Raw genomic sequence first — 25,644 nt, 5'->3', positions numbered from 1 at the left:
TATAGTGGTAGTGGTGCAGTCATTTGTGGTGCTTGTGTCTGTACCTGTGGTGGTGCGGGTGTTTGCATCTGGGCTTGTGGAATCTGTTGGTAGGTGCCCTATATCTGTCCCTTTTGCTGTTGACCCTGAGCATAATAATCCTCTTGTTCCCCGTAATAGTTCTGCTGTCCCTGGTCTCACCAATCTTGCTGTGCCCCTCTAAATCGGCATGCCCTCGAAATGTTTCCTAGCAGCCCGCAGGTCCAGCAGTGAGGTGGTTCTCTCCCCTGGGAACCCCCCTGCTTCCTGCTGCATTTGTTGGCCATATCAACGAAACCCCCCCCCCCCTTGATTGTGATGTGTTTGTGGTCAGAAACCACACCCCCTTTGGAATCCTGCCCTCCTTCGAAACGCTGGTTGGAACCCACCCCGCCCCATGTATCCTCCTCCCATGGGCGGTGCGTACTGTTGAGGTGGTTGACACTGCTTCTGTGGTGCTGGTGCCTGTGGGGTGGGGCTAGTTATGACTGCCCCATCCATTGCATACTTTGATAGCTTCTTTTGTACTAGTTTGGCCTTACCTGCCTTTCTTTCCTCTGCCTTTTGCTTAACCTTTCCCCGCCATAATCTGCAATATGTACTATTGTAAACTGTATTTCTGGCCATCCTTTCGCCTCCATTCCCACTAGTTTCTTCAGACTCTTTTGTACTGGCTCTGGCAGGCCTTGTACTAAAATGTGATAGAATATAGCTAACGTTTTGCCCCAAGGCTCTCAAGTTTCAAGGTGCCAAAGCTCTTGAATCTCCTGAATATATTGAACAGGGTCTTCTTCCTCACGCATCTTGCGTGACGTAATCACCCCAATGTCTGACGTGTCTGGATACTGTGTTCGTAATGCTTGCCAAACTCTGCAGTTTGCAAATGGCAACCCGTCATGCGCTGTGTTCTGTATAGTCAGCCCTTTGAACCCTTCCCTCTTCCATATGTCAGCTGCGTCACCCAGTATCAAAACCATTAGTCCCTTTGTCACCCCGACTGCCAGCCTGTGACCCGCTGTCAGTTTCTCCATCTCATAAATCCACTTCTCAGCCCCTGCGCTTAAGTATGGTAACCTGCATTTGACATTCTCCATGTCTGTGTGTTTCCAGGATACATACTGAGGCCTCGTCCATCCCCTTACTAAGAATGGCATCTAGGAATACGTTTCCCTCTCCTCTGCTGTCTGTCGGTTATGTCTGATTTGTATAGGTCCCCTCTCGTCTTCAATGTCAGCGCATATATCTACTGGTTCTAGGGAAGGTAGTTTGCTCTCGTCTTAGGCCCTAGACAGCCGTCCCTTTTGAACATGCTATTGCTGCCTCCTCCCTCCTGCACCCTGGGAGTTCCCTAAGTCTCTTAACATATGCGTTATGCGCAGAGCACCTATCGTTAGCCCGCTGTCCTTGCTCCCCGTCCTCATCCCCTCCTTCTCCGTGTCTGGGGTATCTACACTCCCATGATGCTCCTTCTCATGTCCCTTTCATGTCCCTGTGGAGTGGGGCCCCTGCTCTGCTCCCCCTCTTGTCACTGCTGTGTCTGTCGTCATTGTCAGATCCTGTGTCCATGTTACTACAAAAGTCACTTGCAAAATGTGTTCTCCTCGATGTCAAGTCTGTGTTGGAATTCATGCTGAGATCAATGTCCACTAGGTTATATTTGCTCCCTCCTGCTCATGCCCCTATGCCTGCTCCACTATCTGCTGTCGTGCTCCTCCCTCGCGGGTTTGTGCTATCCAGTTCTGACCTTCTCTCTTCCTTGCATTTATTTCTCTCCCAGTCCATAGCTAGCTGTGCCTTTACTGCCATTATTGCTCGTTCATCTTCCTACTTACGTGCTCGCTTTCTCTCGCCAGTCTATCCAATTGCAACTTTCTCTGTTCCCTCTCTGCTAACTTGTGTTTTCCGTGCTCAGCCATCTCTCTTCGTCTCTCCGGCCTTCTCTCTCTTTCTCTCTCCCTCTTCTCTCTCATCTTCCTCTGCTCTCTTCATTTCCTTAAGATCCCTTTCTATTCTCTCTTCTTGCACCTTTTCCAAAAGTTCTGTCTCTGTCCCTTCTTCGCTCTTTTCCTCTCTCCTTCTCTCCCTGTCCTTGCACTCCAGCTTCCCTTCCCTGTCCTCCTCCCTTCCCTCCTCCTCAATTTGTTCTGCCCAATCAAGTGTTTTGCAATCCTTTTGCAAACTCTCGATCGTCCTAGTTGCCCCATCTGCCTCTCCCGTGGTCTTCCCCTTGAGCTTCAGGAGTTTCTGTGCTGCTATCCATTCCTCCGTAGCTATGCCTTCAAACTCTGCCTTTGTGCGCTGCAGCCCCTCCTCGCTTGCTCCCATACTGTTAGCAGGTTGTCCTGCACCTTTCGGCTTGTCCTCTTTAGTGTATGGTGGTGGTTTGTATGTTGGATTTGAATACCCCTCTGCTGCTCTCTGTTCTCTAATTGGGTACATTCCCTGTTCATCTGTATCATCAGATACACTCAGAGGGGTAGGGGGAGGTGCGGACGCCTCGACACCCCCCCCCCCCCCAAACCCTCCCCTCTCCCTCCTGGAATATGCGCCATAACTCGAACACCCCCATGTGTTTGGTCAATTTCTTTCCCTTGTAAGTACCCTGTATGTGTGTTGATAGCGATTGCTGCACATCTCTGGAGAAACTGCTGCAGGGCGGCCATGGTTTGGTGAATTTGCCCCCTGTACCTTCGGACCATTCTATACTATACCTAACAATCTTTTCTTTGTAAGGTGGCAATATCTTGCACCGATGCTGAAGGAGGTGACTCCCCCGCTACTTCTCCGATACATTTTTTTACCCCTTTTTACCTGACCTCAAATGGAGGCTTTTGATAATCCGCTGTTCAAGGGACAAAAGTCACGGTACAACAATAAAACGTTCCAACTTCTGCGAGCCTCTTTGGCTCTGCGCCTTACCAGGCGTGCTCCGCGCACAGCCCCTCCTTCACAATCACTGTCTCTCTCCGGCACACCACCACAATTCTGCGCATGCGCTTTCCGCGCACCGCCACTGTTACACCTCGTCTGCCAATCCCAAGTTCACTCACCATTCAAATTTTCGCCGTCCTGTGTGCAACCTGAGGGTGACGTCACCAAGCTACAATTGCAATACAGATAGATGGACGATCATGCACACACAACAATGACCTGTTACTCCAACCCCACAACTGTCTTCCCGCCTATTCAGGGCAGAGTATACCAATAGCCTCTTGTGATTGAACTGCACCTGTTGCGTCGCCTGATGTGTGAAACGCCTCTCTCCAGGGGATTTAACCAGCCAATTCACCTTCCGCAATCTAGGATAGATCCAGCTAACCCTCACGGGCATACCGTCATCTATGACCATAGCTAAAACGCCCAACCCACAGGAATACCTTATTCATAAACTCATCATCCAAGCCTTCTAAGACCAAATATTGCCTACACATACAAGACAATGCTTCTACCTCTGCTCCAGTCCCTACTAGAATACTAGACAATACACACTAACAATACCCAATGCTTCCCAGTACTCCACATCCTCCCTTACACCCACAACTGCTGTTAGCCTGGACCAATACTTATATTCCGTGCTGCACTGGCGCTGCTTGGCTGCTGGCTACCCCGTCAAGGCGCTCGCCTCCCCATCCCGGTCTGCCTGGACAACTTGTCGATTCTGTGCAGGATGATTTTTAAATGGCTCCCGACTGCCTTTTCAACAGGTACGCATTCCCGTTCTTCTCTAAATACACGCAAGGGGGATATAGCAGCCTCTCAGGTACGGCGGCAAAGGGGTCGGCTTTGTGCCGGGCTGGCGCAGGCAACCATCCTCTGCCTACCACCTTGTTAGAACAAACTCCCAGGCAGGTTGAGGGTGGCTAGGAGTGACTCAGAACTCATGGAAGGCCTAACTCCTTTGCTTCCCAAAAGGAATGCAGGCCCAGGCAGACGGCAAGTTCAAACCCATCGGGGATCAGAAAAAGGAACAAGCTCCTGGAACTTCTCATCGAACTCTGGCTCGCAGGCCAGTTTTTAGGAAAACTCGCGTCACAATGACGTCATAACCTGGGCCCCTCTCCAGCAAACCTATTGATCAAGTGGATTGGGTGCTGAGGGATAGTCCACCTATGGCCGACCCTATATCTGTTAGTTTAATGGCTCTCCCATGGCCAGATGGCTGGCCGGGATCATCCCTGAAAGGAGCTATTCGAAAATGTTGCATTGTGGGGGGGTCCTACCGTTGGTTTTTGCCGTTGGTACCCACCCATAGGGTCTTGTACTGTGATTGGCTAGAGCTGTCACCCCCAACCTTGGGACCCAAATCGGTTCTCAGCTTGGGAGTGTACCTTTTCAGGGTAATAAGAACTACTATGTGTCTGCATTGTAATGTGTGTGCACCACCAAAGACTATGGAGTGCCCCGTCTATATCATGCATCATTCAACTTCTTCTGTAATAACTTCGTTGCAAGCCATTGTCTGGCTGCGTGAGACTGCTCTGCTTTCCCAGCTGCTAGTTTTGGTCGGCTCGGCCAAGTCACGTGTCCAGGGAATCGGTCTGAAATGGTACGATCAATCATGGTTCCTTTAGTTGTTCTTCCGGACAGGTGTGTCTGGTGGGACGGTGAGCTGGGGTGGATTTTGACTCTCCCTCTTCACCTGGTTCCCAGGCTGCCCTGTGCCTGCAACACCCTGATTGGCTGGTGAATGAATGTGAACCCTCCAACCCCCTGCGCCGGCAGGCGAAGCCGGCCTCCACCAAAACAAGACCTCCAGCTTCAGTCTCTGGTGAACTCTGTGGTGTCGAGCGCGAAGCGACACATGCTTCGCAAACACTGCACAACCCCTCTTTCCAATTGAAAGGTAAGACTATGGCTCACATGATCTGGAATGCCCACTCAGACTCTGATAACTGCAATGCTAATGGTAACATGTATAGACGATTGTATTGTACTGCAAATATCCCATTGCCCCTCCCACTCCCTCACATCCTTCCTCACATCAGCTACAGTGGCACAGAGATAAAATGCATACTCTGCCTTATTGAAGGACCCTTTCCCTCCGTATGCCATATTCCTTGACATAGTCTAGAAAGCACCACTGATTGCGTGTGTGCTAAGCCTATAACAATTCCTGTCAATCATTTCTTTGCTTCCAAACCCCTCTCCCGTAATACGGACCCGCTCCATAGACGCTGTAGACACCTTGCCTACGTGCACGCAGATCCAGTCACCTAACAGCAACAGCAAACTTGCCCAGCAGCAAACGCACCAAACACCCGTTCACTACAACTCCCAGTCCCCTCTTGCGGCGTACATGCACCCACCCTACAAATGCATCTCTTCAACACTCTTAACACCCCGCCACTATTTGACCACAAACGATCCACCAGGGTTGCTGTGTTAGCACAGCAATAGTGCCATGCTGGCTAATGATTGCATGGGTTGAGCTCAATTCATCCACAATCAAGCACCCACCATGATCCTCGAATCACATACTACGAATGTTCGCCCAGTACACAATGCAGATTCAGTTCTAAGCAAGCTGCCTCTCTCATTATGACACAGAGGAGGTTGCCACTGGTAACACGAACATCAAGGCGACGCGCATAGCATTACTAACGAAATTTTTCACATGATCCACGCCACTAGCTCTACCAACACAGCACTGCTCTGCTACCGGCTCCTTCTTTCCCTTCTAAATTTCAGCCCAGTAGAACAAACCTGCCCAATCAACGTGCGCCTGTTCCATTAATGGAATGCATCCCCCAGATCATCGGTGCTCGGGCACGCACACGGATTGAGTGGTCCGCACAGTAGAGCTGCTATTAAAATACCTATGCAGATAGTACACTAGACAGATTGGTGTTGCTTGTAGCGCCTGCCTTCCCCAAGCAAACCACAACCTCTGCATCCCCTCTGTGGTTAGCCTCCCCCTTCCAATGTTTGTGGCGCTCTGAAACACTTGTGTACGAGCGCGATAGAAATAAAATATCAATAACAGAGACGTGCCTGAATAAGGACTCGCGCCTCCAGCCTGCTGGTGCTGCTGCCTCCCCGCCCCCTCACCCTCCCGGCTCACAGAAGGAAGCCCAGGAGGCTATCGCACTGCATAGCTACTCACAGGGAACTGGCTCAGCACATGCTTTTGCCAAAACGTTTCCAGAACCATGCCTCAAATGACTGAAATTAGAAATCAAACACTCCGGATGCGTACCAGGGTCAGAACACCGTGGACTTACATTGCTACTTCGTGCCCAGCTAATGCAGCCACCAAGCCCAAGTCGGGTGTACAGCGGCACTCTCCCTACTTTCATAACCATCTCGGTAAACACACTACACATTCTGTAGTCAGCAAAGGTCACAGCCATATAGCAAGTCCCCACAATAGCACCCCCCACACCAAAACCTACCTCCACCACTCCCTATCAGTTGAACCTACCCTTGTCCACACCTCACAAGAGAGCCTAGTCTCACCAACACCCTCCCTGATTCAAATGATTGTCCCAACAAGGGAACAGGGTCTACACATTCACACTATCCTCCCCACACCCAGACTCCTACCAACACCACCTTAACCCACCTTAACCCACCTCATCCAGCACCACCTACATTGACCACATCCTTAAAATCCCCCAGCCTTGCCAACAGACACTCAGCCCCTCCTAAACTGTGCACTCAATAATGCTCTCTCCCTACCTGTACACGCACTAGACCTAAACGATCTCATAACAGAACGCAACCTTGACGCACTGGCTATATCAGAGACCTGACTTCATGAAGCATCTGGCCCAGCCCTCTCATTTGCCATTCCAACTGAATGCACCATCCACTAGGAGGACAGGCCCCCCACCAGGGGCGGTGGCATAGCCCTGATTTGCTAGAGACGCCCTCCCTTTCAGACAAATTAACATCTCCATTGATGGCAATATAGACATATTATCACTCAAACTCTCCCCCTCGCCCACATGCACCATTACTATCCACCTCATATACCACCCTCCCGGCCCCTCTCAGAACTTTGAGGTAAACCTACTACACATCCTGCAGGATAACTTCTCCTCCAAAATCCTCCGATTCGGAGACCTAAATCTGGGCCTTCATGACCCCACTGAACAACCAACCACATCACCATCTAAAGCCCTCCATAACCTGGGCTTCAATCAACGCATCACCAATCCCACCCACACGAAGGGACGCCCACTAGATTGGATGGCAGTTCACAATTGCGAGGTTTCCACAACCGCCAACTCGCCCTGCCCCTGGTCAGACCATCACATTATCCACTTCACCATGCCGCAACCCAGGAAATCCAAAACCTCACCCAATCCACTTCCTCCAGCTATCACGCGGAGTTCACGGAAGCTCACCAAAGTCAACATCTTGCCCCTGTTTAACAACCCCATGCCTCCAGCATCTTTCCCAACCAACCCCAACTCTCTAGTGACACTTACTCCTTATAATATTTATGTCCCACCGGGCAGTAAGATTGTTCTGCTATACTCAAGGAAGTGGTGAGCCTCTTAGAATCATACATAAGCAAACTACTGATTTGTATGCATGGATTTTAATGCCGAAATTCCTCCCGATTATACGATTGAGCCTGTCCATGCCACTTCTGATTGTACACAGAATTTTACAGACCCTAAAGGAAACCAGTGGGCTAACTTGCTATACCTATATGGTTTGACAATGTTAAATGGACAATATCCATTACATTTTCTAGGAAATCTACCCAAGTATCCAGTAACGGTGCATCAGCTATTCTTTATGTATTTGTGGATCAACTCCTTCGGCCCTTTGTTAAAAAAAACATGCATGTAATCAAAACAGTGGAAAGAGACCACTACCCGCTATACACCTTCATGTGTAACAGCCGCAACAAGATTTTGATTCAATCTGTCTACTACTGTTTAACCCCACACTAAGCAGTGCCAGTTGGAATGCTGGTAAAACAAAAAGGGGTGTGTTTGAATGAATGACGTGTATATGTCGTGGTATTATGTGGATTGCAGGGGCACGGTCTGCTTCAGGGGAGGCCTGCCTGGAGACACGAGGTCTGGGGAGGCTATGTGAACAATGGCCCCTGGCCGTAGGATACCTTTTGAAGTGTATATGTTGTTTGGCACGTTGGCCGTTCGCGCCCCTGACAGCACCCCATGGCAGCGCACATCTACTGGTGCGAACTGCCTTTGATAGTGGGGGGTGGGATGGATGGGCCGAGAGGCGTGCAGACAAGACACCGGAACACTGCTGAATGGAGACACACTTGATTCACTTAAAAACTGAATCAACCATTGATTAAAAAATGTTGCGTTTTATTTGGTTTCTTATTTTGATGGCACAATAATACTAGACATTGTAAAGGTCTGGTTGCAGCTCAGCTAGGGAAAATCCCCTGTACTGACCACTGTCCAAATCCTCAACACGGACCGTGTGAGACAGACTGCCGTGAAGTCTGGCAGCTCGGTAACGCATTGCGGCTGTGGATCGCCTTGCGATATGTAGGACAAGCATCCAGAGTTTTCTCGGCAGCAGCAGTTCTCCACCTCGGTTGGCATTAGCGTGCACCGATTGCAGGTACACCAGGTGGAAACACCGTCCATGCGACTAGGCCCAGGCTCATCTGTTGAAACGTCCGCCCAACTGTTGTCCAAATCCCCATCGTCTACAGGGCTTGCCCTTTCCAGTAATTCCTCCTCGGAATACTCGGGCTCGTACAGGTAGGGCATTATTGTTGCCATTGTGTGGTAAAGAAACGAAAATAATTTATAGCGGTCTTACTGGTATCTGTTCACATGGGCTACAAGCAACGAAGGTAGCTGACCAGAGCACAGAAACGAGTCACAGAATACTCAAAGAAATCCAGCGAGAGGAATGGAAAAGAAAATATGCTGTTGTGTGTTGTGAAACGCTCTGTTTATACTTGTCGAGGAAAGCTGCTTCCTGCAGTTTCCATGGCGACATGTCATTAGCCGAGGCGCAGAGAATGTTGACACGAGACGTGCTTTGGTGTTCTGAAATGGGCGTTAAGCGTCTAGTGATGTCGGGCTCAGAGGCGGGGGATATGATTTAGTGCCGCAAACGCAGGTCACCCAGCGCCATTTCGAGACGCCGTCCCTGCTACTGCCTGCGCTGACTGTTGCATTGTTCCAGGGCGCTCTTTACGAACTGAATCCATGCAGTCGTGTCCGGACTAATGCCCAGCTGCCATCGTTCGAATACACTACGCTAAGCACCATTAGCACTACCAGGCCCGCCTGAACCAGAGCACCACTCGATTCTGGGCCTCATCACTATAACGTTCGAATCTACACCCAACGGCCCTCATGCGCCATCAATTCATGCTCCAAGCGGCCAGTTCTTCTTCCCACACGGACTAATAATGTAACCTCCCCGGTTCATCCATCGATACGCACAGCATTCACAGCGAGTTCTCTGACTCTCCTGGCCCCAGAAGACGGCGTTTACTTATTCTGCCGAAACGTCTGCAGCGTACAGATCGAGAACTTTTATGGACTGTTTTTTACATACGAGTAAGAAATATGTGTTTTTCACCGACAAGGTTATTGTTTCTCCCAATGGTTGCCCCAACTTTATGGGCACCTAAAAGGGTCTAAAAACCAGATTGCACCTAAATCAGTGATGCAATATTTTCAAACTACAGAGGGAAGGACAACCCCCTAGTCACAACACCCAGGGGGATGCGGCAAGTGATAGGATTATCACAAAATGGCAGCGCCCTGCTGCCTGATTGTGCTTGCGTTCAAGTGACGAAAACTCGGGTAAGATGCATAAGAAGTGTTTGTACGATCGATCGAATTATGGTTAAAAGCACATGGCCGACCCATAGGGACAATAATATTTTTTGACCGAACCATTCCTTAAACAGGGGGTCTTTAGCAGATGACAACCCAAATCATGGCTAACCAGCTGGGCTCACTTTTTCTCTAGCAAACAGAGGTTTTTCGCAGAATGCCTTCATTAAAGTTTACTGAGCTGAAATGTTCCTTGCCTTACTATATGGTGAGGAATTATGGGCCACTAAAAGATCTGGATGCTATTGAAAAGAACGTTTCTTTTCTTCTTTTTTTTTTTTTTTTTAAACGTTAATTTGGCTCCCTGGCTCAGCCGCAATAGAGTATGTCACTCTGGAGTTCAATCTCTGTAGGGCTCGTTCCCTAAAGCTTGTTGGGTATCTTAATAATTTTCACCATTGTATTAATTCCTCTTCTGTCAGTTTGCTGTCGGTTTTGGCTCTGGGTTATCTATCTGGAACCACACTGCAGTAATAGATGGTATATTTATGACTGCCTGTAACTAGAGTTCCAACAGCCTCATGGCTCCCACAGGCAGTTGTCGCTTTGAAGAGCTGCTCAGAAAAATGATTGTTCTCTATGATCTAAAATCTTTCGTGGTTCTAAGGTCAAAACCGTGGTGTCAGGTAATATTATCCCCACCAAAAATATCACCATATATGTGGTCGCTTGGAACGGCCATAGGTGACATTTTTGGGGGGGGACAATTTTTGGGGTTTTTGGAAACGGAGGTTGCAGGGGTGTCCCCCGCTCCTTTAAAATTATTGCAGGGGTTGCGGGGGTGTCCCCCGCAGGTTCCATGCCTTAATATTGCTGCAAAAATATGGTGATATTTTTGTATGGCAATAATTTTGCAGGGATATTAACACATGGCACCAAAAGCGCTTCTTATATACATTTGTGCCTTGAACGCAAGGGCTGTCCTGGGTATTTATTTTCATTTCCTAATAACCACATATTAGATAAATATATTAGTTACATTTAACCTGATAGAATCTTTTGAAGTTGTCGAGGCAAGATTGATCATACCAAGAATTGATCGTAACTATAGATTTTGTGGTTGTAACATCCTTGAGTCCACAATACTACTTCTCCTTCTTTGTGAGTTTGGCCATCATACGCATATATCAACTCATATGGCGATTCTATCCACAATTCCCACTCTGTGGAATCCATATTGTATCGTTTCTGCAAGGGAAATTACATAACCCTAATTTACCAGTTAACAAAAGAACCTACTGGATGATATTTGGATTATTTAAAAATGTTGATTTGTGGTCCCTCTTGGTATATTTATTTGTTCTTTTCTGTTTTTGTATTGTGTTGTATTTAAAATCGCGTTGAGACTGTATTATACTAATAACAAAATGGTGCAAAAGTGATGGGTTAGAATTTAATGCATTCATGAAAGGCCTGTGAGCATTTTAGTAGCTTCTGGCTTGGTTTCCGTTTGGACGGATACCTGTTCTCGTATCGACGTCATCCTTCTCAAGGAAAAACGCGGATCTCTCGCTCTGCCGGTGTCATTCCTATGGCAGATTGTTGTCGACATGCCTCCTTCATCCTGCACCCGGGGTCCAAACGTTAGCCGATTGCTGCATCATAGAGTATCTCTGAAGTGCTCTCTTTGGGGTGAGTGCACTACCTGACATCGCCTTGTACCTTGTCACCCCCTCCACCCACCCTAGCAAGTGTCCCTCTTACCCTGCACGGATATTCACCATAGCCTCCTAGAGGCCTGCTTCCTGGTCCCTGCTAATTCCATGTGCTTTCCACTGCCCCACACACTGCACTGACCTTGCACTGGTTACTGGTGTTAGACTTATTCTGGCCATTGCTTTGTCTCCGGCCTGTCTGTGTGCTGGCATGAATTCACTGGCATGATGACCCAGTATGTTGTTGTTTGCCTTAACTTTAGATTTCTCACACATGGCTTTAACGGGCATCCACATTCAAAATGGAACAAGGGTATTTTATATTTGAAAGCACAATAGCAGTTTGGTGTCTATGCTTGGTGACCGTCTCTTGTTTTCTGTAGTTGGTTAGTTAGCTGTGGTTTCTTGTATTCCTCCTGGGAAGGTGAGGTTTGAGACCTTTAATGGAAGCAAGGTGGTTCTTATTGGTAACTAAGACTCCCATACGACCTCCAAGGCCATCTGTGTGCATAGGGATCTGAGCATGGCGTCCCAGGGATAGTCTTAAAGATGTTTGTATGTAATCGCTCTGTGAGCTCTGTAGGACTTTTAGCATTATTACCTATTTATAAAGGACTTACACAATGTGGTTCCTGCCTGAAAGTATCTAAGTCACTTACTCTTGTGTTTGCTGGTCCTCTCCTTTGACCCCATTACCATCATCTTTTCAAAACATTGTTTTATCCTCTTCTACACCGCCTTCACATCTCACAACCCCCCTCTCATGCTTAACACTAAAACTGTGTGTCGTGTTCCATGAGGCTAGCTTTCTGCAAACTTGCCTCCAGTCTGCTTTCGAATCTTCCATGCTCTGTTTGCTTATCCACTTGCTGATCAATCGCTGCAACAACCTTGGGATCGCTCCTTCTTTCCCTCCTACTTGGTATTACACCATCTTTGAATACAAAAAATCTTGGCACCTATCTGGGATGACAACTTCTCACTGGCCCCTCAAGTTAACTGAGATGTCGGCTCTTCCAACTCCAACTTTGAAAACGATTCTGCTCCACATGACTTTTCCTTAATAGGGTTAATATTTCTAATGCCTTCATATTAAAGGTGCTGCTTCAGGACCGGGTGTGGGGGGGGGGGGGGTGTACCTACCACCTATGGGAGTAAGCAAGAAGGGATGGGGCACGTCCTGGGGGGGGGGGACACACGCCGGCACACAAACGAACTGTAGCTACGCCATGAATGGAGGCCTCGCTAGGAATCCTGGGTGGGGGAGCTAATGTGTATTGTTATCCGAGGGGGGAAACTCCTGGGTAAACTCGCTGAGCAGGGAGGCCCTGGACTCTGTACTGACCATGTGATCAAAACACACCACAGGCTTGGGAGAAGGGAGACGAAGCTCAGGCTGCGTGCGGTGCATGGGCAACCCAAAGCAGCAGAGTCAGCGCTGGGTGATGTGATAACTGGGCGGCATGCCAATTCCACGGGCACTGGGGAGGGGGACATATGAGGGGGAGGGTTAGTAGAGCAGAGGGGAAGTGGACCTGTGCCAGAGAACCGTTCACATAGCCACGATGGTGGCAGGCTATGACAATTGAGTTCATGAACGTTGCAAGTCTTGTTGAGCTTTCTCCAGCCTCACCATCCTTTGTTGAACTCCCTTCATCAGTATATCGGGGGCTTGGCTAATCCTATGTAATCTTTGTATTTTCAGTAATTCCATTAAGACTCGGTTTTTCTCTTGGTGTGCTTCCTTTGCTCCACCTAAACTTATGTTCCATTGCCCCAAGTCTTCCCCAAGAATGTATGTGTTCTTTCTAAACCTTGTCTGACTATATAGACTGAATTGAATTTCACAAAAACTGATTTGCCAACTGAGTAAGCTAAAACAAAGGAATGAAATGAACAAAGATAACTTTTTATCGCACTGACTGAAAATATTATGCTGAGATGGTAGATGCATAAGCTTTACATGCGCTACACAGGTCTTCATTAGTTGGTGGTCACAGGATAAAAAAGCAATGAAGAAAATTGTACACCGAGCTTGAAGTATCTTTTACAATAAAAACAAAAACATGACATCACAGCCTTTCTCTGCGCGTTAAAATATTTGCAAAAACTGAAAGTATGGTACGCCACTGAGAAAGGTCTGGATGTAATCCAGGACTGAAAATCCTACAGACCCGCACTGAGCTGTGAGTGGTGGTTTGGCGCCTATGAGTCCTGCAGGGGCTTGTTAGACTTGGTAATGGTGGATAGCCACCTGTGGCACCCCAATTATTTCAAGCAACACCAGCACGTGTATTGTGCACATTTTAGGAAGGCACTAATTGGGCCTTAACTTATTTTTTATTTTTTTTAAATAGTTGTGGGCATTGCCCCTCCCCATATTTCTTCTTTGTTTTGCAGAATTCCTTTGTCATATTTTGCAATATCATCATGTTGGACAGCTTTCCTGGACTCCTCATATAATTTCTATCTTGATGGTTTTCTTTTGTCTGTCTTCTTATCTTGTCCTATGTTTTCTGTTATCATTATTATTACTGTATCGTCACATTTTTTTTTAATGCACTTTGTGGTAAAACACTAGAGAAACATAGAAAACAAAAACAAATTATTTGACATTTTTGAAGATTACCTAAATATAAATAGTGGTTGCCAAATTAATCCAAGTTATGTAAACTAGTTATTTAACGTTTTTCATGTTCTTAATACTTTTGTCAAGTAGGAGTTTAATTATGGTTGTTTTTAGTCTAATAATTTTGAAACGTTTCTCTAGAACTCCTTGTGTCGCAGATCATCTCCAGTGTGTGTCAATGACGACCTTGAGGATTGCTTTCTGGAAAGACCTCGTGACATTTTGGCGGAGCAACAAGACCAGATCTTAGTTGCTAGCCGGGCTGGAAAGGAGAATAAGTTTCATTGCAGTGAAGGTCGTGGAAAGGTCAGTGACCCAAATCCCCTTTTCATGGTAGATGGATAATGAAAGCTTTTAGTTTGCGTCTGTATTTGCGAATATTTTGTTAGGATCCATGCATGCCAATCCTCCCCTCTATTGGAATGGGTGGTCTCCTAATGTTGGTATGCCTGTTAAGGTTGACATGAATGAAGTTTCTGCAAAGTGTATGTTCATTCATTTATTAATTCTCGTCATTTGTTAAAGAACTTTGTCAACTGACAGCTTGATTTGTATGTTTTTACTGCTGTGTGCCTTTGCAGTGTCATTAGATTTCATGAAGATGTGTGTAGAGTTACAGAGGGTAGAGCAATGATCTAGTTTTGGCACATTGATTGCCAATTCATGCTCGACTGAAAGGCATCAAATCCTCAAGAGTGGCAGAGCAAGTTTGCTATCCGTAGAAGCCGAACATTGCAGCACCCACAGTACAGGGCTTTTGTTGCCTGGAGGATCCAGTCTGTACCGGGTGCCTCTCCCAACACTGCTCAGCTCACTCAACCGATCATACCATTATGCATGTGAAAACTCGCATTAGCAGTTACTAAATGTGAGGGCATTGATGAAATTTATTTTCCTAGTTGGAGGAGAGGCCTACGTACATGATAATGGCTATGGAGGCCTATACTCTGTTTGGCGATACAGCTGGAATTTATACAAATCAACCCCAATTTGAGCATTCTGAATATTTTCATTTAGTTCTTCATTCCAGACTCTGTCTGCTTCTTAGTGGTGCAGTTATAGGTGTTATTACCCAATTTAATGGTACGCTTCATGAAGAAGGGCTCTGTCTGCACTGCCGGGATTTGAACCTGTGCATGCAGTTGCACACAGATCACTGAAGTGATTGTGTGACCTGCTTAGCTTTCTTATCAGGTTCTATGTGATTGCCTGAAAACATTTCATCACGTATTTTTATTTTATTTTTTACTGGTAGATTTTGCGACAAATATATGCAGGGGTAGATGCCATGCCCTTAACTCCCTTACATTAGTTATTTGCTTAAACCCACACGCACGTATTTGGGGTAAAATCTGTAAAAAAAAAAAGACAATGAATTCTACTTCGTTAACATTTCCGGCAGCAAAGCCTTCTCATCCCTTATTATCTTTAATGCTTTTCCATTGCTGATAGTTTTACTACACTTTGGGGACTGGGGCATGGACGGTTTCTGTTCCTCAAATTTCCACACGCTTCCCATTCCTTCCGTTGTAGCATTTATAATAAACAGCTTAATTACTTATCTGACAAATGAGTTCTACTTTGTTCAACTTACTTTCTAGATCTTTCAATATTTGCTCTTGTTCTCTGCAACTTCTTATCCTATGTATGTTCCATAAAACACTAGCAAGTAAAACAATATTTCATCAGATCTAATCTTTTATAAAGTACATAGTTGTTGTATGCTTTTTATTTCATTTACTTGGACTTTTATAAAGGGCAAGTAACCCAGAGGCATCTCGGCGCCAAAAGTTGTATAGGTGCTTATAGCCAAATAGTCCTTGAAATTAATCTGTGGTGAATTGATTCACACTCTCTCACACACAAATGCCTCAATAACCAAGCACCTAGCTACTTGACCAACAGATTCTCCATCCAGACTTCCAACAGACACCTCAGAAGTGCTCCGACTAACTGCCTCTCCATACCTCGCTTCAACCTTCAAAGATCTGGTGGGACTAGCTTCCCAGTAATGGTGGCCAAACTCTGGAACTCGCTCCCCCACCTTCTAAGAGCTGAACCATCTATTCCAGACCTTCAAAAACATGGCCAAAACTTGGATATCTGCACAAGACTCGCCCCTATCAGCTCACTAGCCCCCACCCTTGTGACTGCCTACAGCCTCACCCCTTTGTAAATACTCAGCCAGCTATCTTGTAATATATATGTATGTACTTAATCTTCGTTGTAATTTTTTGCTAAATCTCTGTATGCCACTGTATTCTCATACCATATTGTAACCTTAGAGATGCGCCTGGATGCCTTCTGGGCCTTGTGCGATTTACAAATACATAAAATACAAAAAAATACAAATACTCTTTTATGCCAAATGCTGAGCAGTGACCGCTACTGACATCTGTGTTAAACCATGTATCAAATGCTCCAGTCCTGGCAAAGCTAACTCTGCTCTTCATCCTTTGAGGTTGATTAATTACCTGCCATAGACCCTTGCAGTAATAACTCTCAAATATTAGCTCTGATAACTGCCTTCCTGATTCCCTTCACTGTTTTAACAAAGAACAATTGTCCACTACTATTAGTCTTAACAAACGCACTCTTCCAGATCAAAGTTCATATAGATTCAATGTTTATCATCAACAAACGGGTGTTTTGACCTATTGAGGTCTTCCTCGCCAAACTATTGCAATCCTGTCGAAGACATAAGCATCTACTCAATAGTGATCTTCCATAATTCTCTTATCTGTACCCTGGATATCTCTAGTCTATAGATCATCCAGTTGTCAATTTCTTGCACAAAGAATCTCAGGAAACAAACCCCTATGTCTTCTTTAGTATTTCTCCTCCTTTCTCTTTCAAGATTTTGTTTCCCGTTTATAGGCACCACATGGAATACCGGTTTGCCCTAAAAAGGGCTCTATGTAGGAAAAAACATTTCATGACAGGCTTGCAGGAATCCGCAGGAGCTGATGCTGATCCCACAGACCCTCACCAGGAGTTCCCTGCTCAACCCTATGTTTACAGCTGAGTCGAGAACCCTAAGGAAGGGAAAGGGGTAGTGGATAAAAAAGACTAGACACAGCAGACTCCCAACTGTCTGGCCTGTCTCTGGTATCTGTAGTGGAAAAATACACCAGGCTACATAAACTCAGTGTAGATCAAGTGTAGTTAGATTTCTTAACTACTGATATTATTCTTTTACCTCTTCTGCCTCTGCAGCTAGCTTAGAGGCTTAGTATAAATTACTGAATACTTTCAAAGTGACTGACTTTGGTGTACTCAGTTTTGAATAGTTGAGGTTAACGAGTTCTTTAACTAGACTCTTCCAAGAACTATACTGAGTTATTACTTTCTGCATTTACTGTTGAACACTGGAGTTTGTCTTCACATGAAATACAATTGTAGAAGTTTTTTTCATGAACTTGTGCACTTGTCTGCAGAAAACAATGTCTTTTCCTTACTTTTAACAATTAATTCGTATTTATTTTACTTTAAATTGTCTTTGCACTTTCATTTCACACTGTTGTGCTGCAAGCATAAAGGAATCCTCTTAATTTAGACTTCCCCTATGAAGTGAATTTTTTTAACTAGAAATGAACACTCGAATGTAGGAGTTAAGCAAACTCGCAGAAATGATGCTTCTTTTTTTTTTATTTACATGTTTATTCATTTTATAAACATTACAGCATAAAACCATAGACATCACAAAAACTGAAATGTACACCTAGGTTCATCACAATCGGGTTACTCAAAACCTCAAACAGTAAAAAGAATATTACAGACTCATTCAATTATATCATAAATCCAAAAATCTGCTCCAGATTTGATCAAATAAATTCATTTTCTTGTCTCTGTAAAGGATTATCTTTTCAAATCTTGACACAAGTTTTAGATCATCCAACCATTCAGAAATTGTTGGCCTTTACTCACTTTTCCACTTCCTCAATATTATTTTTTTTGGCGGAATTTGCTGCCCTGAAAAAACAGTTCCTCTGTGGGAAGGAGAGATTTTCCACCACGCCATCTTCCCCCAAAATTAGTCGTGTAATCATAATTTTCATGCAACATCAAGATTTCATTCATCTTCCCAGTGACCCCACTCCAGAAAGATCTAAACTCCTAGCAGTCCAAAATCATATGTTCAAAAGCGTCGGTGACTTTACTCGTGGACAGTCGTTCCTTACGGCGTGCACTCCAGGTATTTTCTTTGTGCGTGCCAAGCGTAGCGCACTCTGTCATGTGAGCACCAAGCTCTGGAAAGGAACGACAAGCAAAAGCAGAACATGCAATAACGGAGCATACGGTTTCAGAACATTCCCAAAGCACCACAGTGAATTGTTGCAAGCAAGTGCTTTATTTTGCTACAGAATGTTAACGACAATGTGTAAATTGGTTGCATTCACCGCTCTTTTATTTCGCAAGCAAAATCCAGTGACCAATGCTGTCTGTGCACTTCTGTACTTCTGTTCTCGTCTAGCAAAGTGGGAAAAGGAGTACTTTGTGGTGCTTGGTGGGCCCTGTTGAACAACACATTTTCTTTAAAAGGTAGATAAGGTAACATCTGGTGCCTCTGGGATGCCTTACAGCATAAAGGTTTGCAGGTTGGTTCGTATTGCCGGAACCGCAAATGGACATACCGGCACAGATAATAACGACGGAAAAGAAATTGCTTATGGTAATCTTCCAATGCTTGCTCCATTACCCATCTATTGGAATGTAGAAGGTGTGGCATGTGCAGTAAGGTGAAAGATATCTGAGAAGAAAGAGGAATAAGAATAGATGTAAGTAGCCGGTATTAGTGGCAGCGTACAGGACAAGAGTTTGCGGGAAGGATGTCGTAATAGCTGGCTGCCTCATGGACCATGTACTGTGTGTTACTGAGTAGTGTCATATGTTAACCCAGTGCCTTGCTCTCTGTGTTGTAGGTGATACTGTGATTGTACGGATCCACACAAGCAAAAGGTTTTGGAAACGTTGCCACCAGACGCTTGTTTGATGCGTTTCCTTTTTACATAACATGACAGTGGTAGCGAGTGTTGTTCGACCCACAGCACAATGTGTCTGTGTGTCTGCAAAGAAAGCAACAAAACAAGAACCCTCATGGGGGTCCCCTCGGATTGCTAGAGAATGGAAGAGCTGCTTTGCGAAGCAGTGCGTCAATGAAATGTGAGCTGTCGATGTTTGTGTTGTTGGTTGACTGCTGCGTGCACCTGTGGCCGTTTCTAACGTTCAGTACACTGAGGGTGCGTAGACCTAGTAATTCTGTGAAAGGGCAAAACAGGGAATGGAGGGTGTGTTGTTTTAGTGCACGACTTGCGTTCCCTTTTCGTCTTGCCCTCTGTCTGCATTTGCAAAGGGGGTGGGGAAGAATGCCAGCAAAAGGAAGTACAATCACAGTTGCAATTTACGGGGAATGGTGAAGACCTGGCACTGTAATGGCGCGTCCTTACTGCCGTCACAATGCTCTGCACAACGTACAGAGAGAAAGTGTATGGTAGCGTAAATTTATAAATATGTATACGGAACCGCAGCTTAAAGGGATGGTCCGGTAAAAAATGTTATTTCAAAAAAAGATAGGCAATATAAAAAAAAGACGATTGCCAATTCCCCCCCCCCCAGTCCCTATGTAAAATTTTGAGCAATTCAAGCTCAAAATTTGCAAAAGAAAGCACATGGGCGCATCCATTTTGTGAAATGGACGCCCGCCTGTGCTTGCTTTTGCTTTTGCGGCACTAATGAAGGAAAAGCCAGCCAGCTGTAATAAACAAAAGCTACCACTGGGTGGCTTTTCCTTCATTGGTGCTGTACGCAGAGGACGGGGACCAGAGACCAGAGCAGGAAAGCTGCAGCTGAATCTCGGTAAGTGCTGTTTATTTTAAAAAACAAATAAGCACTAGCTGCGTTTTTTTTTCTGAGTTTTCCAGGCTGGAGGAGCCCGGAAAACTTAGAAATAAAACCGCAGCTTTAAAAACATTGTATTTGTTTGCGGTCGCTTTTGAAGCGACTGCAAACATAAACACAACGTTATTGTAAATAACGGCTCGGAGGAGCCTGAGAAACTCGGAAAGAAAAACCGCAGCGTTTTCAAACACAACGTGGTTGTGTTTACATGCTGCGGTGTTTCTGCCTACAGCTGCTTTCCCATTCGGGGCTCTCGGGCTCCCCACGGAGAGCCCGAGAGCCCCGAATGGGAAATGCTAAATGCTGCAGTGTTTCTGCCTAAATCTGCTTTCCCATTTGGGGCTCTCAGGCTGGAGCCCGAGCGCCCCAAATGGGAAAGCAGATTTAGGCAGAAACACTACGCGGTTGTTTTCTGCAATGCTGCAGTGTTTCTGCCTAAATCTGCTTTCCCATTTGGGGCTCTCAGGCTGGAGCCCGAGCGCCCCAAATGGGAAAGCAGATTTAGGCAGAAACACTATGCGGTTGTTTTCTGCAATGCTGCAGTGTTTCTGCCTAAATCTGCTTTCCCATTTGGGGCTCTCGGGCTCCCCGTGGGGAACCCGAGAGCCCCAAATGGGAAAGCAGATTTAGGCAGAAACACAACGCGGTTGTGTTTGAAAACGCTGCGATTTTTCTTTCTACGTTTCTCAGGCTCGGAGGAGCCTGAGAAACTTAGAAAGAAATACCGCAGCGTTTTCAAACACAATAACGTTGTATTTATGTTTGCGGTCGCTTCAAAAGCGACCACAAACCTAAATACAACGTTTTTAAAGCTGCGGTTTTATTTCTAAGTTTTCCGGGCTCCTCCAGCCCGGAAAACTTATTAAAAAAAAACGCAGCTAGTGCTTATTTTTAAAAAAAATAAATGGCACTTAACGAGCTTCAGCTGCAGCTTTCCTGCTCTGGTCTCTGGTCCCCGTCCTCCTCGTACAGCACCAATGAAGGAAAAGCCACCCAGTGGTAGCTTTTGTTTACTACAGCTGGCTGGCTTTTCCTTCACAAAATGGATGCGCCCATGTGCTTGCTTTTGCAAATTTTGAGCTTGAATTGCTCAAAATTTTACATAGGGACTTGGGGGGGAAAAAAAAATTGGCAATCGTTTTTTTTTTTTTTATATTGCCTATCTTTTTTTTAAATAAAACCGGACCATCCCTTTAATATATTTTATTCATAATACACATGTGATGTAAAGTTGTACTTGCCTAACTTTGTCAAATTCCATGCTTGTATTGGGTGGGCGAGAAATTGCAGTGTACGACGTATGGGATCATTGCAGACTACATTTGGGGCACATGGGCAGAGCAACTGCAGTGTAAGTTATGTATCCTTTTTTGCTATACTTCCAAACAATTTCTGACCTTGGAGCTAGATGTGCTTCCCCCTCAAGGCTGTTGTACAATGAGCGTGTGTCCTGTTCAGGGAGAGGTATGTTAGGTTTCACTTTCCGGAGATGATGCTGGATAAAAAAGGAATCAGCCGGCAACGTATTTCGATTGTAGCATGCATTTACGAATGTTGGCAGTGTTATTACGGTGAAGGTAGTATGATGTACAAGTAGAAATGATGGTGCTGTACACATGGTTCCGTGAATGCACAGATGGCAACATACATAAAATGTGCTTTTACAGTGCCTATGGACCAGTTATATGTGCAGTGTGTTACGAGTCAACGGTGGACGATGGCAGACTGTATGTTCACTGCCTCAGAATACGTGGGTGGGTGGCCTATTGTATGCAGTTTGGTGTCGTGCAGCATGAACCTGTTTGGGGCTGCTGTTCAGCAAAGAAAAGGAGTTGGTGTGTACGTTCGTCAAACATTGTAAGGGCGTTATGGCGATCAAATGGCGTTTCCTTTATACAATAAGAAAGGGAAACAGAAGTTTGAAAACTTAAGCATTAACGCAGTGGTTGCAGTATGGCTGTCGAGCTACGACCCATTTGCTGCAGTGAAATATGTGTTGGATACCTTTTTTTGAAATGGTGTACATAACAATGAAAATGACCTAATGGCCTACACAGTGCCAGTGGAAAGCAGGGAGCCAAATGTTGCAGCAGTTACGACAGTTACGCAAGTTGTATGGATGCATTCATCAAGTTGGATTGTTGTGATTGTGCAGATTGTCGGGTAGGTTACTGTAGTGTTGTGTATTCAGTGTGTCCACTTATTGTAGGCTTAGGTGAACAGTTTACGTAGGAAACAGGTTATGTATTGTGTGGAAGAAATGGCAGCCAATGTCAACTGCAGTGGCTAAGGGGTAGGTGGCGGTGTTATATGTGGGTAGTGGTATGTGGATAGATGGTTGTATGCATAGTTGTACAGTGCAGTAGCAATTGTGGGCAGGGTGTACAATGTTGAGTGCATGGAGGCCATACACTGTACAGGGTGCAGTGAAGCATGTAGGGCATAGGCAAAAGCTGCGTAGTGTAATATAGGTGTACATTGCAAATGGTGGCGTTGCTATGTGTATAGCAGATATAAGTGCACACATTGCACTGTGGATATTGTAGAGAAGTATAATAGCAATCGTTGCAGACATACTGTTTGGATTGAAGAGGGCCTGTACTGTGTTTTGTGTATTGAGTGTGAAATGTTGTGGTACTGGTTGCTGCATTATCTGTGGGAAAAGAGAACAGAACATGTTAGAGCAGGTATGTCGTTAGTTTGCATTCCACTACATAGCATACATTTTTACCTTTGTGGACCCTCATAACTAGTACTTCCTAAGTACTATGCTTTGAACCAGTGCACTGTGCAATAAGTGCAGTTCCTGTGTTTCTTTGCATAATCATTGGGTCTGTGGGGCAAAAAAATCCATGCTGGATTAAAAAAACAAAACTTCCAAATGTCTTTGCTACTATGGTGCACAATGAATGATAGTCATGTTTGGAGTGGTTACAGCACTTTTTAAGGTGTACTTTTGAAGTAGGAGGAAATGTAATGGTTTACGATTTCTGGCCTATACATGTTGGTAGGATGACTGGCGTTGTATAGCAGTTTGTATTTTGTAAATGTTTACCTGCTTCCTTTTTGTACCACCGTTTCTTTTTACGTTTGGTTGCTGCTTGTGGTTTGCAAGTATTGTGGTATTGTACTGTGCTAGTGCAGAATTCTGACGGTAGTTACGTACCTGTTGGCGTACTTTAACTGCTCATACTTTGGAAGTGTTTCACAATGTTTGTAGCACAGTCGTCGTTGAAGGTTCAGTTGGGATGTTTTAATGCTGCAAATAACATTGTCGTATTCTGGTTGCAGTTAGATACCAGGTGGAGTATTCTAACTGTTTACAGTGTTCCATTAGTAAAGGGTACGTTTAGAAGGTTGTGCATTCCTGTTGCTATTCAGACATCTTTGTACATTCTGAAGTGGTAGTGTACCATTATGGAGTTACGTGAATATAGGTCCATATGTCTTGGAGTTGTATGACTATTCTTGGAGAGCTAGTGACTGATTTGCATATGTGCTGGTTTCAGTGTTTACTGAGGATAGTTTTGAACCCTCATACTTAGTACTTTTCCATCCATGTATCCTGTGGACAATACCGCTACTGTGATTTGTATACACTTATTGTTTGTGTGAGTGTATTCATTGGGGATAAAAATGGCCAACACACACTTTAGTGTGTTTTGTCAATGCTTGCAGTATGCAAAGTTGCTTTAGGTCGACAGTGTGGAAGGAAAAAAAAATGTCCACTTACGATGGTACTGGTTGGTGCTGGGGAGTAAGGTATTGTAGGTTTCTACATCAATGAGTACATTTTGGCTTCAAGAATATTAAGTAGACATTTGCAAGATTTGCAGGCAATCTCTGCTTTGGATTGATGGAAGTATCATTGCATTCCCACCATGAACATTGCGTTCTAATGTATGCAGTATATTGGCCTCCATTGGTTGAGTCACCTGTGTGGTAGATTATGGCTACTGTTGTGAAGGTTTTCTTGCCAAGTGATACCTGTCCGTGTGTGAACGCAGTAAATTTGCAGTTGTTTTTGGTTCCATCTGCATTGTATCTTGGGAGCATTAATATTACATATTGACTATGTGATTGTATATGTAGCGTCAAACGATTATCAGAATTGCACGACGTACACAACATGCTATGGTTTGCATTTTTCACCAGTTGCTGAAATGGAATGGAGTCAGTTAGGTATTGACACATAAACAAAGCATTAGTTAGGGACTTGTCCCTGAATGACATGGTTGCACAGAGTGCATGTATATTTCCACATGTAGGAAATGTGAAAGATTTCGTTTGAGTATGTTTTTCCTTTCCAGTATTTGTAGTAAGTACATTAGAAATTCCTGTGGATCTTCTTGTCGGTTTAAAGTGAATTTCACCATTCCAGCACTGTAGTCCAATTCTTGCCTTATTCCTGAGACACTGTAAATGGTGTCAGGATTACTTACTGCATTTCTGTGAAGGACGAGCATTTGCAAACATAACTTGTCTGCGCCATTTAAATACATTTTTCCGCAATTGCTGGTATTTGGAATAGAACATTAATTGTTACATTTGCATAGCAATTAACACCTGTTGTATTGGAAAATTTGAATGGACCAGGTACTTCTGTGTCTAAGCACTTTGATGGAAGGGTACGTGGTTTCTTTGCAGGGGCATTTTTTCTTTTTGTGGGTGGTGTTTGGTATGGTTTGTCCTTTTGTATGTGCTTTTGGTAGTTGATGTAGTACGAGTTGCTTTCAGTTTCTTTGATGGTACTGTTGCCAAATCCTTTACAACTTCTCATTGAATGAGCCTTCTTTTCAAACCTTTTAGTTTGAGGAATAGGGTACATTTTCAGATGGGGTGTGTAGAGTGTGCATAGTCTATTGTACTCTGTGATGCAAGGAATGTCTGCACTGACTGCAGTTGCGTCAAAATTCACTAGATGCAGTCCTTCCAGTGTACGTAGCTGTGACAGTGCTACGTAACTCATGCCTTCTTTAAAGACTGTGTTGCCAATATTAGTCAATGCTTGATCTAAGGTTAGACGTTGCGATTTATGAATAGTTACTGCATAAGCTAGCGACAGAGATAACTGTTCTGTGTGTACAAACATGTCTTTGAAAAGAAGGAATTGCGCCGTTGTGCGTCCTATATTTTTGACTTCTGAAAGTTTCTCAAACTTGATGTTTGCATACTGAATGCTGTTGTTCCGTGGGTATGTCTGGAAGCCAACAACTGTACCAAGTGCTCCATTAACTAAACCTTGCTCTACGTCCATGTTACGCTTTAGGATAACTCTACAGTTGACACATAATGTTAAAACGTTCTCCAAACCAGCTGTGTTGGAGATGGAGTTTGCTAAGGTTTGTAGTTGTGCTATGCCTTGTTGACACATATGTATTTTCATACCGTGTACGTCCAGTTTGTCTGTTGCATGAATTTCCACTTGTGGTTGTTTTTTTATTTTTGCAGCATTGTTGTATTAAATTGAGCACAGCTTACTACAGTTGGCATTAAGGACCTACAGCTGACATTTTTCTGAGTTAATTGTTCCATGACATCAGTAGCACATGTTACGCCCGTACAGCTCCTGGATGCATCTAGTATTGAGGGTAGTCTGCGCCTCTTTTGATAGTACACCAATCCGTATGTTTTTTTAAAATGTTGG

The 25,644-nt window shown here is 44.9% G+C and overlaps 1 protein-coding gene across 3 annotated transcripts in view; it reads left to right on the top strand.

Moving 5' to 3' along the window:
- Window positions 1-25,644, top strand: part of CCDC15 (coiled-coil domain containing 15) — a 579,868-nt gene that overhangs the window by 366,949 nt on the left and 187,275 nt on the right. For all 3 annotated transcript variants that reach the window (XM_069614562.1, XM_069614561.1, XM_069614563.1), the window contains exon 3: window positions 14,241-14,405. In XM_069614562.1, coding sequence (XP_069470663.1) covers window positions 14,241-14,405 — 165 coding nt within the window. The remainder of the gene's footprint in view (window positions 1-14,240; window positions 14,406-25,644) is intronic.

Source organism: Ambystoma mexicanum, chromosome 9 (assembly GCF_040938575.1).
Source record: "Ambystoma mexicanum isolate Mex_15411 chromosome 9, UKY_AmexF1_1, whole genome shotgun sequence".
Lineage (NCBI taxonomy): Eukaryota > Metazoa > Chordata > Amphibia > Caudata > Ambystomatidae > Ambystoma > Ambystoma mexicanum.
The sequence above is the reverse complement of the archived record's forward strand: the minus strand, read 5'-3'. Positions and strand labels throughout refer to the sequence as shown.